The sequence below is a fragment of the Pseudopipra pipra genome, chromosome Z (genome assembly GCF_036250125.1).
Source record: "Pseudopipra pipra isolate bDixPip1 chromosome Z, bDixPip1.hap1, whole genome shotgun sequence".
Taxonomy (NCBI): domain Eukaryota; kingdom Metazoa; phylum Chordata; class Aves; order Passeriformes; family Pipridae; genus Pseudopipra; species Pseudopipra pipra.
In genome coordinates, this window is record NC_087581.1 from 8,402,892 (window position 1) to 8,419,002 (window position 16,111).

Below are 16,111 nucleotides of genomic sequence, written 5' to 3' on the forward strand. Positions count from 1 at the left end.
CCAAGTCCTGCGAAGTAGCACAGTGAATGCAAGGGCTGCTGGACTGGAGTACCTCGCTCAGTCTGGCTTCTCAGACTAGCAGGTATCCTAATGCCTGCCACATTCCAAGCTGATGCTGTAACCTTGCTGTGAAGGTGATACTGCCTCCTAATCCAGGCTCCTCTGGACTAATCAGGAGTAGCCTGGGAGTGCCTTGTGGGCATGACACAATTCATTCCACTCAAGTGACAGTATCCCCATCTTAAAAATATCATCCCACTTCAAGCACTGAGGATACACTATCACAACCCTGCAAGATTTTCTTCATGCTCCAGAATGTTTTCAAGGGATTCAGGAAGTTTCTGCTAGGGTTTAACAGAGTCTGATCTGTACAGAATTGTGGGTGGTTCTTTCCTCCCCAGTCTTAGTTAAACCATTTAGAAGGAAAACTGAAATAATTTCTATGATGAGTGGAGCAAAGTACACTGAGAACTGTAATACAGAATCATGGCAGTTAGTTCTTAATTTGCCCCTGAAATAGGTGTAGATATATCAATATATGTAAGATTTATATATATACATATATATATATATATCTACATGTAATAAGAGCTGATTTCTGAAACAGGCTTTATCATTTTCATACCATATGGCTGATACAACTGCAGAGGATTTGGCTGGCTTAGACACCCCACAGCACTGTGCCAGCATAAACCTTACAGTATAAACAGACCATATTCTGATAGGCTTCTTCCTGTGAATTGTGCCATGGAAATTCAAGGTCCTTTCAAAAACTAGTGAACCTTTCACCTGAGTATGTTTTGGAGAATTAAGCCTGAAGTCAACACTACAATTATAGGCTTAAAGGGTGGACTGCTAAAAACTGATGATGAAAATAAAGTAAATATTCTACCAGTGAAACCATATTGTAAAAAACCTGCTGCACACTCCACTGACAGTGGGAAATTGGAATCCAGTAATTCATGATCTGTTCCTTTAGTGCTTTGCTTTTCACTCTTAACACTTTGCAGAGGGCTTGCAGGAAAGACAGAAAGTCAAGTGAAAGGAAAGCTTCATTATGCAAAGCCAGTGTCCCAGACTGAGGTCCTCTGTGAGGCTGGTGGGCTAACTTTAGTTGCATGAAAGACCTGCTAAATTTTCCACTAATTAACTGGGAAAATGCAACCCCAAGTACTCCAAGGCTCAAATCAGACTTACAACAGTTGTTGTGTCTGTTCATGTGTAGGTCTATGCAAATTAAAGGTTGATGGCATCAGAATCTGTATTTCTGGTCTCAAGTCACAAATGGAGAAATGGGTTTTGTGGAACTCCTAACTCACAGATTACATACCTTGCACTATGCTTATTGAAACAGAGCTTTCCCAGCTGAACACTTTCTGAGGATAAACTGTGTTTGATCATTGCTGAAGGGAACTGTGGAACATCAGACAGGAGACGTGGCTGATCTGGATCAAGGATGCAATGGCAAGAAACAGCAACTGATTTCCACCATTGTTTTGCTCAGGCTAGGTATTATCAAAAGTTACTGTGAAATCTACTGAGATAGCAACAAATTCAACCCAAAGGAAAGAAGAAGAGAAAATGAGTGGCTCTTACCACGGATGGATGCCTGATGGAATCTGTTGCTATGGTAGGAGGCCATGAAAGAGAAGATCCAAGAACTAGAGCCACAGCTGGAGATGTTATAGGGATTAGATGAAGATTTGAAAAGGTAATTGATGAAAAGAGAGAGAAAACAGTTCTGGTACTAAGTAATAGGTCAAGAGAACACATGACTGGGAGAGGAAAGATGTGATCTGTGAAAGAACATGGTCAAAAGCAGAAGAGAGGAGGGGAGGGGAGGAGAGTCTTGACAGTTAGGCAGAAACTTCTCACTAGGGGAAAAGAAGTGGAATGAAGCTATGCATCATAGAGAAGCTGGGAGATCATGGTTTAGCAAAACAGAAGAGAGAGGCAGCCAACAGGAAAAGGAATGGAGGTAACCAAGGATACCAGCAGAAAAAAGGATGAGAATGATATAAAGAAGATATGAGTGAATAAAAGTTGGAATAAGAGAAAGTATTTGACTGGAGACTGTGATGAAGGACTCTTCAAAATCTCTTGGTGTGCCTGGATCTAGGGAAGAAAGGGTGTGCTACATCTGAGGGCAGTGATGCAGCATTTGAAACTTTTCCTCGGTTTTCAGTAAAGGCAGTACACTGAACATGGAGAACACAGAATATCAAAGAAGAACGATATGAAATTTTCTGAGCTGAAAATATCTGGAAGCAAAGATAACTAGGCAGAAATGTTGTCCTGTTCTTGCTGTTCCTAAGCCATCTGCTTATGGTGGATGTCTGATGGAAGCTGTTGCTATGATAAGAGGCCGTAAGGGAGGATACTTGATGATCTTAAAGGTCTTTTCTGATCTAAATGATTCTATGATTCTACAATCCTGACCCAGATACATGCTGGGTCTGATCCAGTACAACCCTCCTCGTGTTGCAGTTGATGCAGGCTTGCTCCTCTGGCATGAAATCACAAGTCTAATAGTAAGGTTTTTTAATGAATCTGTGCGAAGAGGGTTGGAGCTATGTAATTAGAGTATCACAAAGACATGTTGTATATAAGAGGGGTAAAAATGATTCCATTAATTTGACCTCTAACAATACATGAGGCAAGAGAATTAATAGGGAGGAAAAGAACACAGAACTGGGAGTATATATGAAATGGAGTAAAATACCACATGTTTACCAAAGGTAGGCTGTGTCCAAATAATCTCACCTCTTTCTTTGATGAAAGGCAAATTTTGTCTTCCCTTAATGAGGAAAGTAGAGTACTGGTAATCTATCTGCAATTCTGCAAAGCTATTGATATGGTGCCATTAGGCAATTGTTAGACATACCAGAAAAGTTGTTATTAGTACAAACTGGGAGGGACTGGTGGAGAGGGAGACTGCATTTTGGAGTATCAAAACAGTCTTTGGTAAGGTGAGGGCTTACAGATTGTAATGATAGGGAGAAACATGAGTGTGTTGGTTGGAGAGTTGTGATGTGGCTACGAGAGACAGGTATATTGCTGGAATATACTCTGTGATGGATAGCAGAGAAACTGTTTATGTTAGGTAAGGTGGGGTGATACATTTTCAGGAATAGTACAGGGATATGTGATTTTAATCACCCTTTTCAAAGATGATAGATTGCAAACCTGCACACACACGGAAAAGAAATGGAAAGCTTGAATACATGATACTAAAAAATCTTAGCATATTCATCTGTTAATGCAAAGATGGAGAAGGAATCTGAGTTAGATAGAAGAGAGGGAGAATTACCAAGGCAGAGGATAGTGTCAACAGAAATATAGATGGATGTGAAACAGTAAGGAATATGTTAAAGCTGGAACTTACTGTGCTGGAATGATCTCTAATCTCCTCTGAAACAGAAGTGGTTGATCATTGTCCTAAGAAGTCCAAACAAAATTTATATTTAACAGAGAAATGTGCATTTCTGAGTCATGTGGAGTCCTGTCTGACTTGTCTATCTCACTGTAGCATTACCCCTTTCTGAGATATGCCTGGTGAGGCAGCCCAGAGGGTCACAGTTATCATTTGGCAGCCCTTGGAAACCACTAATATTTTTTACATAACAGCTGAAATTAGAATGCAATTACTTTCCCATTATTCTTCACCTGTTCCTGGTCATCTGTAGGACTGGATGAGTTATTACTGACTCCCTTGTCTTCAATTTGCTGTTAACAGTGTATCAGAATTAAAAGCGAGGAGTGAAAATGATCAGATAAGTACAGTTTTGGAAATTAATAACTAGTTGACACAATTCAACCTGGGGAGCTTTATTTGGGATTTACAGTGGGTGTTTGCAGTGCATGGAGGTGTTGGCTGGGCAACAGATGACAACAGCCCTGTACTGTGCTTCTTTCTTTGCAAGCCAGGGGCTCCTCTAGTCACAGTACGTGTATTGCTAGAGGTATGAGCAGTTACTACAATGATTTTAGGGTAGGGTTTGTCTTCTGGATACGTAGTTACACACCAGCAGAAGCTTTTTCTTGTGCTTCAGGTTGCAGGAGTTACACATTGCAACTGGCCAGCTGCTGAGAGGCAAATATGAAGCCATTAGTGTTAAAGAATTGCAGAGCAAGACCAAGACATTTCTTTTCAAATTATTAGCCCATTATCCATCTTACATATGGTTCAATTAACATTATTGCTGTTCTAAAAATAACTTACGAACAGAAATAAACAAAACAAATTTGTTATCCTTTGAGCTGGCCCAGAAATGGCCTTAAGCGGAAAAGTGAGTTTCAAACAGAAATTTAAAAAAAAAAAAGATAAATTAAGCCTAGCTCTTCCTCTGAAGATTTATTTCAGTAGCATACAGAATAAGTAAAATGTGAAATAGGACAGGATACAATGACAAAATGACTTACACCGATCCAGTTTAATGCCAAAAATGTAGTTAGTCATGGCTGTATTGCTAACAACACAGCTACCTAACAGAAAAGCTGACTTAAAGCTTTTTTGATTCATCTGGAGAGTTTCCTGCATTGCAGAAAAAAACCCCAAACAATTGAATAATACATTTTTTCTGCATTTACCAAGGTTTTTTTTTTTTCTTCTTTTTTTTTCTCAATTTAAAGCCTACTTTCCAGTGACCAAGAAAACCCCCAAAACTATGGAATCATAGTTATCATGGAATCATAGTATCATAGATTCATAGAATATTACGACTCCCCTGCCATGGGCAGGGACACCTTCCACTAGACCGGGTTGCTTAGAGCCTCATCCAACCTGGCCTTGAATACTTCCAGGACGGGGATGCCACAGCATCTCTTGGCAACCTGTGCCAGTGTCTCACCACCCTCACAGTAAAGAATTTCTTCCTAATATTTAATCTAAACCTACTCTCTTTCAGTTTAAAACAGGTGTTCCTCATCCTATCTCTAGACTTTCTGATAAAGAGTCCCACCATGTATTTCCTGTAGGCCCCCTTTTGGTACTGGGAGGTGCTATAAGGTCTCCCTAAAGCCTTCTCTTCTCCAGCTGAACATCCCTAACTCTCACTCAGCCTGTCTCCATAGAAGAGGTACTCCAGCCCTCTGATCATCTTCGTGGACTCTGCATGGACACTCCAGCAGGTCCATGTCCTTCCTGCGCTGGGACCCCAGAGCTGGATGCAGTGCTCCAGGTGGGGTCTCACCAGAAGAGCAGAAGGGCAAAATCCTCTCCTTTGCCCTGCCGCCCACGCTGCCTTGGGTGCAGCACAGGACAGGATTGGCTTTCTGGGCTGGGGGTGCACATGGCCACATCATATTCAGATTTTCATCCATCATTACCCTCAAATCCTTCTACTCAGAACTGCTCTCAATCCATTCATCATCCAGCCTGTATCCATGTTTCAGATTCCCCCAACCCAGGTGCAGGACCTTGCACTTGGCCTTGTTTAACTTCATGGGTTCTCGCAGACCCACTTCTCAAGGCTCTCCAAGTCCCTCTGGGTGGCATCTCTTTCCTCCCGTGTGTTGACCACACTACCTGGCTTAGTGTCATCATAGATGAGGCAGGATCCAGCATTCATCTTTGAGTAAGCTTTGTCTTAAGGTCTTCAGTCCAGAATGTTGTCTCAGGTTGGAAAGTCAGAATGCCTGCAGTGCAAGTTTCCTTGGATGTGTAAGAGCCCAAGAACCACAATCCTGCTCACGTCTGCAGGGTACAGCACTACCTTTCTTCCCCAGCCCCTTGCAGTAGCAGATGCTTGTTCAAACAGAAGAGAAATTTTGTCCTGCGTCATTGGTTAATGGAAGCAAATAAACGTGGTGAACCAGCAGGACTCCAGGGGACCTGTTCTCTGTACCTTGTAACTGTGACTTTTACAGCGTTGGAGAGAAAATTGTTTGTTGCGCTTCTCTTTTTCTAAATTGTATTGTAACCTTTTCAACATTTAGCCTCTATCAATTAAGGTTACTCAGAGCAATATGCTCATGTCAGGCAATGGCTTTTGTAGTCATAATCCTAATACTGTTGGAAAAATGTCAGCAGAGATGAATTGCTTTTTTTTTTAAGGATGTGTTTTAGAGAAAAACAGATCTTATTGTGACAGAAGTAAAAATGACAACTGAAAGTCAAACGAGAGAATTTCAAGCAATTGAGACTATTGATTTCTACTTGAGATGTTTCAAGCATCGTCTTTCTCTTCCTCTTTAATTTCTCTTAATACTTATGACTTCCTAATATCTAGGGAATATCATGCGGTGTTAAAATTTGAAAACACTTTCCTAAATTCTGAAGATGACAGTAAATTCTCTGTGCTGTTTTCAAGAAGTCGTCCCCTAGACCCAGGGAAAACCCGAAGAACATGAGAGGAACCCCATGGCTTCAGATGACTATCCACAAGTGAATGTGGTTGTTGGTTACCCTTCCTTAAAGGTTGGGAGCCCAGCAAGAGTATATCTCAGTCCCAAATAGTCTTTCAGCCTTCAACTATTTTCAGCTACTTTCTAAGCATTATGTGCTTCGAATGGAAGCACTGGCTCCTTGAAACCTTGAGGAATTCTTGCATCTACAATAGTCTTTGGCAAGGAGTTGCACAGATGTGTCATCTTTCTGTAAGTCACCTTCTTTTGTTTGTTTTGAACTTGACTTACACAATTTTCACTTGGCACCTCTATTTTTTGTAGCAGAAGAGACAGTGAACAGTCAGTCCCTGTCCATCCTCTCTGGACCATTTAGACCTGTCTCATGTCTTCCTGAGCCATTTCTTCTACAGACTGGCATGTCCCAGCCGACTCAGTGTTTCCTGGCACAGACACCATTCCAGACTTGGACCATCCTTGCTGCCCTTCTTTCAACTTGTTTTCAAGTTCTACATAGTTTTTTCTGAGATGGGAAAAGAAGACTGCACACAATACTGGAGGTGTAAGCAAACTATGAATTTATAGAAGTATAGCGTTTTTTAGAAACTTTTTTTCTCTCTTGTTCTCTCATCTCTGTGTCCTCCTATGAGTTTCACGCTCTTTCAAGCAAGACTTAATCTCCTTTGAGTGTGGCAGAGCCCAGGAAAGATGTGGAGGGCTGGACACACATAATCTGAAGTCATGTTCTTAGTTCTGACTGTGACTGTGTGATGTAGTTTTGGTAACTCATTTCACTTTTTCTTTTCATGTTCAGAGCACTCTCTGAGCTGTGTCAAGGATGACATGTTTCTTTTCAGTATTGACACTGTGAAGAAAATTTTGGTGTGCTGGCAGCCATCAGTTCCTAGCACAGGATTGAAGATGAAAGGCTTTGAAACAGTAATGGGGCTTTGGGGCAGCAGTAGCAGGTGGGCATTCAGGTACTTGGAGCAGCACACTCTCAGAGCACTTTACATGTGCCCTGGCACTCTCACATTGTTGCACAGAACTGTGATGGCATCGTCCTGCTGGTCCAGCACAGTCTGTGGACTTCTGCACTCTGTCCTTCCTACTGCTGGCACCCAGGCTTCCTGTCCTACTTGCTAGTTAATCCAGTTTGTTTTTTGCTGGTGGTCAACATGCTCACACAAAAAATAGTTGAAAATAGAGTTTGGTAAGAAGGTGGTTATAGGATTGTGATGATCAGTCCCAGGGCTTTGTCAGACAAAGCATGTCAACCTGCCACCTGCCGACAGGCAAACAGCCCCTGCTGGGCTCTCTTTTCTCCATTTGTTCACGGATGTGTGGATGCATCAAGTTGGAATTACCTGGTGATTAATTAAAGGACTCCTAAATCCTCTGATGTTTGCTTGACACACCACTTAGAGATCTCCAGGTAGGGACAAGGATGCTCATGCATGATCAAGCACCTGTGATTTCATTACTGAGTGTAATGAACTGCTATATCCATTGAGATGGAGGAGGAATCGTGTTTGCTTTTAGCTCATCCTGTCATGAGTTAGCTTGAAAGACAAGACTCTTAACTGCCTTCACAGGTAAGTACCTTCCAAATGAGCTAAATCAGGAACAAACACTGAAGTTACTGCAGCTCAGCTGTGAATGGCATCTTGCTAAATTTATAATAAAGTAATTACATTATTTCAAGTGTCATTATCATTAGGTGCTGGTTTGAGGCATTTCAAATTAATCTGTACTCAAGATCAAAGGACTCAAGTTTTTCAGTCACATGAGGTCTGAAGGACATGTAAACAGATAGGAAATACATTTTCTCTTCCTTTGTTTCTCTTCAGCACGTTGACCCTATAACCAGAGTTGCAAAGGCTGCTAAAATAGCAGAGCGGATGGTGAATCTGAACACCTTTGATGACATTGCACAAGGTATGGCCCACTGAGAGTTGCTTCTAACTTAAACCTGAAGTCCTGCAGGTTAGTATCTACAGCCATAGCAAGGATAAGGTAGAGCAGAACAGAATAGAATAGAGGAACAGAGATAAAATGAGCAGGGCTAGGAACCTAGTGACTCACACAAGGCAAGTAGTACAGCAGACCATGGACATGCAAAGAGGATGCCACATTAGCCATGCTCTGAGCTTGCTGGGAACAGCAGGTCTGGTTGGCATTGCCCTCCCTGTACCACTTCCATCCCTCAGCAGGTACTTTTTTCCTGGATGCAGGTGCTGGTGACAGCAGCCAGAGCTGATCAGCTCTCTGCTCACATACAGATCCCAGCTGCGGCAGCATATTCAGTCTTGATGTCATTGTGCAAGAGTTTCACTCTCTCTGCTCAGATTCCTCCTAAAAGGCCATGTCTAGTTCTGTGGGTGACCTGAGGTCGCACCTTGCTCTGGATTTCTACTTTCTTGTTAATCCTTTGCTAATCATCAGTTTGATTTTTATTTTTCTTGTGTATGGGTGGACTTGGTGTTGGTAAAATGCATTTTTTGGGCTGAGGTGCTGGTTTGGAATTAAGACTAAAGAACTGAGAGAGTTTATACACTAACAACTGGGTAATTCAGAGGCTGTGAGGATAACAGAGTGGTTTTTAAAGCTTCCCTGACACTGAACCGTGCTGATTAATTTCTGATTTATTCACTGGGACCTTTTCCTTGGCTTTTTTTTGTTTTAGATTTTAGATATTTTGAGGATGCCTCAGACGAATTCAGAGCCCAGCAAGGAACCCTCCTCCCACTCTGGAATTTCCAGTATGAGAAAACCAAGAAACTTGCAGTTACTGCCATCTCCTGGTAAGCCTCTTCATTCCAAACTTACTCTCGACTGTTGTACGTGGGAGTGGAATGGAATGTAACAGTATTATAAGGCAGGGCTGATTTCTCTGGGAACATGGTTTTGAATTATTACAGTCAGTTGCTTGGGCAGCATCTAGATGTGCCCAGTGCTATTGGATGCACAGCAAATTGTATAAGGCTGAATGTGCCAGGCTTGTGCCCTTCAGCAGAAACTGAAGGCAGAGCAGGCTCTGTGCAGCACTGGGGGAAAGTGAGTGCAATTAGCAGAGCAAATAAGAGTCCCTTCTTGGAAGCTATGGTAGATGTCTCATATCTTTGGATGATATGCTGTAGGAATCTGTCCTGAAAAATCTAGGGGAGAAGGGATAGTGACTATATTTTTGACAAGAATTCATACAGAAGAATTAAAGCAGCAGGCAGGGAAATGAAAACATCACATATGCCAAGCAGGTAACAACATGGACTATAAAATGCCAAGTTACTGATATCAGACAAGACCTTGATGCATGAATCATAGAATCATAGAATGTCCTGAGCTGGAAGCGACCCACAAATCAAATCCAGCTCCTGTCCCTGCACAGACCAGCCCCAAGAGTCACACCACATGCCTGAGAGCATTGTCAAAAGCTTTTTGAACTCTGTGCTGTGACCACTGCCCTGGGGAGCCTGTTCCAGTGCCCAACTACCCTCTAGGTGAAGAACTAATATTCAAACTAAACCTGCCCTGAAACAACTTCAGGCCATTTGCTCAGTCCTATCACTGGTCACCACAGAGAAGAGATCAGTGCCTGACTCTCTTCTTCCCCTCACGAGGAAACTGCAGTGAGGTCTCCCCTCGCTCTCCGCTTTTCCAGGCTGAACAGACCAAGTGACCTCAGCCAGTCTTCATACAGCTTTCCCTCCAGACAACAGTGTTATTTGTGTATTGGAATCTTGCACAGTTCAGTGCAATAGGTGTTTGCCCTGCAGTCCACTTCTGCATGGTTATTCCTGGTCAGTCCAAAAGTGATTGCTGATACTTGGAAATCAACTCTCTTTTCTTCTGAGATATTATCGCTATGCTTATTACTGTGAAAAAAACACTCATCACGAACCTAAATAAGTCCATTCACTTTTTAATGTGCTTCATCCTCCTCAGCACTGTCTTGGTTCATGCACTGAGCATAAGACATACCTAGTTAACTCCTGCCTTGTGCTGCCCTGCAGCTAGGCCTCCTATGACTTGTTTGTAGGATAGTGTGAGCACATTTGTGCCCTGCTAAGGAGGATATATGAAGAGACAGAGCCTTTCAAACCACTGTAGTATTACATAATAAAGTATCAAGCATGCAGTTGTGTGAGAATTACAAAGTAACACTAAAATTGGAAGCAAAACTGGGAGAAAAGGCATCTTTAATAGGTAGTTTGTACTGCTGTTGTTCTTGTCTCCAGGAAATGATAACAGAAAGATGGCCTTGAAATTGGAAGAATGACTCCAAATTGCTTTATGTAATAAGCTTTTCTAATTTAATTTTTATTCTCACATTTTTAGCAGTGGTGGTGCATTTAGTGGAAAGAGCAAGAGCATTAGGATGCCTAGGTATTAGCCCAATGAAAAAAGAGAAATGAAAAAATAAGTGGTTTATTTTATCAATCCATAATAGCAGGCCAGTGAAAACACTCATTAGGTAATTTTCACATACATTTGTTTCACAGAATTGTTACCCACTGGTTGTGCTGTGTGAGCTCAGGGACTGCAACAGTTCTGATCTTTATCCCATGGAAAACCTACCTACAGTCACTGTCCACACACAGTAGAGGTTGTAGAGAAGGCAGATGTTTTTTAAACAAAGGGACTTCGGAAGACACAGTAGATGCCTAATAACTCATGGTCAGCATTTGGCACAGCACATACACTGTTAACCAGCTGGATGAGAAGGAAATTTTCCTTCCTGATCTGTGGGAATGATCATGAATTCATGAACTGATAACTGTCTCTTGAAGCATCTCTCATTATTTAATGACAGATAGGGAAAGTGAGTTTATTGATTTGGAAATGCCTTTATTCTTGCCCTTGAAGGATGGAAACCAACATATTCCTGCCTTTTTTCTTTCCTCAAAGACCTCATTTTTAAAAGTAAACTTCCCATGATTATGAAATGGATAAGCCAAGAAGTGCTAGAGATTGACATCATGTCTGTCTAAGCCCCTTTTATCCTTTTCATCTACTGTCTTGGTTTTCTAATGTTCTGCTTTTTTATACATCTTGAGTTTGGAAGAATTACTTCTATGCAAACTTTACTAGTGTATGTGGTGAAAGGGTAAAGCCCTCAAACTGTGTACAGTCCTGTGAGAAAGGACTCTGAAGTTAATGTGTGAAACACTGTGTGTTTCTGTGGATCTACATGGTTAATAATAAATGCAATCTTATATATATATATATCTTCTCATTACAGGAATCCAAAGTACAAGGACCTATTTGCAGTGGGGTATGGCTCTTGTAAGTAATAAATTCAAAAGAATCATTGAGATATTTAAAATATTAAAAAAGTGGACTGAGATCAATTCAGATAATCCTCTGGGGCATGAATTGCATCTCATAGCAAGGAGTCATCTGATTTCAAAGCAGTAAATTGAGATTTAACTCAGTACAGGGATTAGGCCTTTCCATTCCATAATATAAACATTCAGAAATACATAGGCATAGACAGCAGTTATTGGAGGACTAAAACAAATTTAAAACAGGATAATATGACACATAAGGAAATTTTTTTAACTTTTCTTCCTTCCTTTGTAATCTGGAGGACAGAGATACATATGGTTTCAAAAGCGTTTAGGTCAATTCATGGAGGGGCAGCTTGCTGTTGGAAGGATAAACCATCTGATTCAGTAAGTTGATAGTTATGAGTTGCTGGAAGCTATGAGTACCTACAAGGGGACAGACCTGTATTTGCTGAGGTTCTCACAGTATTGAAACTGTTACTACTCAGTATTATTTTAATATAAGGTACTTAGCTACAGGGACCTTTGGTATGGTCCCAAATGTGTATTCATTCTTATGTTTCTCTGTGCTCTGACAGTGGAACCAGATGGGTTGTCTTCATTTATACTAGTAAGGATTGTGCTCTGGTTGCAATATTGCAGCATTTCATTTTCCTTTTAAAATTACATTTTCCTCTTCACTTTCAATCCATCAGAGCTCTGGAAATGTTCCTGTTAGTTGGCCAAGAAGCCTAAATTGGCCTGACACTCTTTAATTCAGCAGGCAGCATCTACTGTAAAGAGCAGATCTCAGTTTTTGCAAAAGAAAGCATGGTGAGAAGCTCCAAGGGTAGTGCTTGCCTTGTACAGCACAGCAAACCCTTCTTGTGCTCACATGCCTGCGCTCAGAGAGTGTAGGAAATGGGCAGTGCCTTCCCACTGCCCTGCCAACCAGCTGCCAGAGGAGAGGCACGAGCTCAGGGCGGGTAACCTCCCTCTCTTTAGCCTGTTCAGGCAGGTGTTCTAACTTCTTACACTAAGCAGGACAGTCATGTGTGCTTATTTGTTAGTTCTGCCAGGGTCCACTGTGCCAAAGGCACAGAGTCAGTGGCTTTGTATCTAAGTGAACAAGAGATCCAGAAGACTTCTTATTCCATTTTATAGTGGACAGAGGGCACAGATCCTCTCAGCCAGCTGTAGCCAACTAACAGCTAAGAATCTGAGTCTATGCTTTCCTCAGCAGTGGGAGATCAGCACATCCAGAGGGCATCCATCCTGATGTTCAAGGGAGGAGCTAAGTGGCCCTCTGGAAGGGCTGATCTCTCCTCACAATTGACCTAGGCGGAGCACCAAGCCTAGATGTCTGTCCCTCAGATGACTCAAGTGAGGTGAGATAAATCCAGGCCAGAGGAAAAAGTCGTGGAGTTGCACAGGAGCTGGCATCTCTTTGGGTCTGCTGTGGCCATAATTACATCACCAGTCTTTTGTGCAGGCATTTGGGAACACTGCCAAGATACAAGTAACACATTTGTCCTACTGCCCAAAGTATACTTTTTGAAACAAAAGGTCCCTTATTTACTGTGTGTCAATTTCACTCCAGAGTGGCGAGTTATTTATAAAAAGGGCCCTAGCCTCTTCCTTTCTTTTGTGTCCTATTTCTGCAGTTTTCACCAGTGATTTATTAGGATGGGATTTCTGATGCTAACGGTGTTTCTTTGGCATGAGATAGGCTCTTCTGAACAAGGAAATATTGTCATCGTAATTTGCAATTCAGGGTTTATGCTGCTTGACTGGAATTAATTTTTATTCCCATCAGGAGGAGCTGTCTTTCTGTTTTTGTTTTTGCATAAATGAGATTGCTGGGTTTCTGGCTAGACTGACAACCTACAGTGCAGGGTTCAAAGAGGCTGTGGTGGGTGTTGGGCTTGTGTTCTGCCTTGCTGATGAGAACACTACGAATACAAGCTCAGGTCTTTGCAATCACCTCAGTTCATGTTCCAAAGGCAAGTGTGCCCCTGACAACCCTCAGAGTTGGCTTTTTATGTGCAGCACCAACTGTCAGCACGAGTTGAGTAGGGAAAAACAGTGTCTGTATGGCCAATGTATTTTATCCTACAGTTTCTTTGGATTTAATGGATGTAACTTGCCACCCACAAGGATGTGTGAAGAGTACAGTCACACACAAAGCACTGGCAATCTGGGGTATTTGGGAAAAGTATCTACTGAATTCGTCTTAGTGCCTAGTCTGAAATACTGCTTCATGTAGACAGAAGTAAACCATGTAAAGATATGTAGACCGTTCTAGCTGTCTTGCATAACATCAGCATGAGCAGTGCTGGCACAGGGTCTTTACACTGGTGTGACTGCATCCAAAGTAAGAGTTGCTACAACTCTATGACCAAACTAAATTGGTGTCATGTCCAGACCAGAGCTTTCACAGAGATGAACTGGCATTTAATAGATGTCCTGAAGCTGAGGAGTCGCGGTGGAACACAGATCATGGAACAGCTCTTATTGCACTGTCCTACAACATACAGACAGGTAAACACAGGCTGGGTGGGTGTACTTACTGGGCAGTCTTGTATTTTCCCATTTCTCAAATTCACTGCCCAATGAACATGGATAGTTTTTTATTTTCAGCCTCCACTGATTGAGGCTGATGGATGGTCAGTCACTGTAATAAAGATATTCCCAAACAGGACAGCCTCAGGCTGCTTCAGAGGGAACAGGGAGAGGGGAAACTGAGCCAAGAGGCTTTTACAGCAAGGTACTGCATCTTTCTGTTCACCTCTGTACTTCATAGGCATTTGCAGAATCAGGCACTTTATTTAGAGATCAGAATCAAGCAAAGGACTGGTAACTAAACTAGCTCACTCATAAAGGGGAAAAGTCATCCTGCAGGGACTGAGAGAATACATATGGAAATATGCCATTTTTTTCCCTCCTCTTTTTCAACAAGAAGCCTCAATTCCCTCTGTCTAGAAAGCAAATAGCAGAAAAATAATTAGTAGTGAATTCTCAATCCACCACTCAGAAGATTTAATAAAAATTAAGATCAGCTGCATATTACACCACTTATGTTTGTGTACAGACTGTTTCAATCCCCAAGGACTTCTACTAGGCCATATACTTTGTTTTCTAGCAAAATATTTGTCTGCCAAATATGAATTTGAGAGACACAAGTAAGGAATCACAGAATCATACAGTGGTTTGGGTTGGAAGCATCTGACTCTTGAGTATGTGTGCAGCTACATGATGAAGTTCTACAGCCAGCTTCTCTGCCTGGGCAGTGATGTCTTTACCACATCTCAGCAGCCCAGACCTGACTTGATCCACTTGGTGCCTCAGTAGCTTCTGTGACTTGTCACATAGGACTCCATACAGCACCTTTCCATTTTTGATGTATCCCTGTGATACATCAGGAACCATCAGTGAAGAGAGCATGTCACCTTTCATTTTCAGGTAGCTGATTATGTGGTGGGGCCTTCTCAGCACATGTCACCTTCTTCTCCTCTGATGATGATAATAGTGCAAAATTTTTGCCTTGGGGCCTGTTGGTGATGATTTCCAAGATCCCTGGGTGACTGGATTTCCTATCCTGTGTTATCAGAGCAATCCACTTACTCTATATAGTGGCATGATGTGTGGAAGGGAGTCTTTGAACCTGCAGCCCAGCACTGGTAGTTGAGGTGCCAGGAGGAGCTGTGCTTTGGTGCCAATCACTTCTGAAGCAGCTCAAACCCCTTCATGAGCTGCCAATATCTCTTTTTCAGATGAGGTTTAATAGGCCTCCTTTGTATTCCCAACTCCAGAATGCCAGGGGCCATCCTCGAGTCTCCCCAGGTACTTTTTGCCAGACATTCCACGAAGGAACATTCTCCTTGGCTGTGGTGTAGAGCACATTTTTCACATCTTGTCCTGACTGGCCCAAGGGCTACTGTGTGATCATTCTCCTGTTTAATTTGTTCAAAAGCTTGTTGTTGTTCAGGACCCTGCTTGAAATAATTCTTCTCCTGGGTCACTTGATAGAGAGGGCTTACAGTCTGACTGTATTCTGGGATATGCATCCTCCAAAAATCCACAGCATGTAGGAAAGCCTGTGTTTCCCTCTTGCTGGTTGGTGGGAACATAGCTGCTATTTTGTTGATCACGTCCATTGGAATCTGATGACGTCCACCTTGCCATTTTACTTGTAAAAACCGAATTTCCTGGGCATGTCCCTTGACCTTACTTTGCTTTATGGCAAATCCAGCCTTCTGGGGCATCTGGATTCTATCTTCTCTCCTTTCTCAAAAACTTCCTCTGCTGTATTGCCCCACACAATGTTGTCATCAATGTACTGCAAGTGTTCTGGACTCTCACCTTTTTCCAGTCTGTATGAGTCTGGATCAGTGGCCTGCACTCTGCTGCTGAAGGCATGGAGATAAACACATCAGCAATGCAGATGGTGGTACCATTTTGCTGCCTTGGACTTTAGTTTGTACTGAATGAATGCATCT

The 16,111-nt window shown here is 42.1% G+C and overlaps 1 protein-coding gene across 5 annotated transcripts in view; it reads left to right on the top strand.

Annotated features, from left to right (window-relative positions):
- Positions 1-16,111, top strand: part of DNAI1 (dynein axonemal intermediate chain 1) — a 140,761-nt gene that overhangs the window by 23,985 nt on the left and 100,665 nt on the right. For all 5 annotated transcript variants that reach the window (XM_064641392.1, XM_064641389.1, XM_064641391.1 and 2 more), the window contains exons 10-12: positions 8,196-8,283; positions 9,032-9,149; positions 11,588-11,631. In XM_064641392.1, coding sequence (XP_064497462.1) covers positions 8,196-8,283; positions 9,032-9,149; positions 11,588-11,631 — 250 coding nt within the window. The remainder of the gene's footprint in view (positions 1-8,195; positions 8,284-9,031; positions 9,150-11,587; positions 11,632-16,111) is intronic.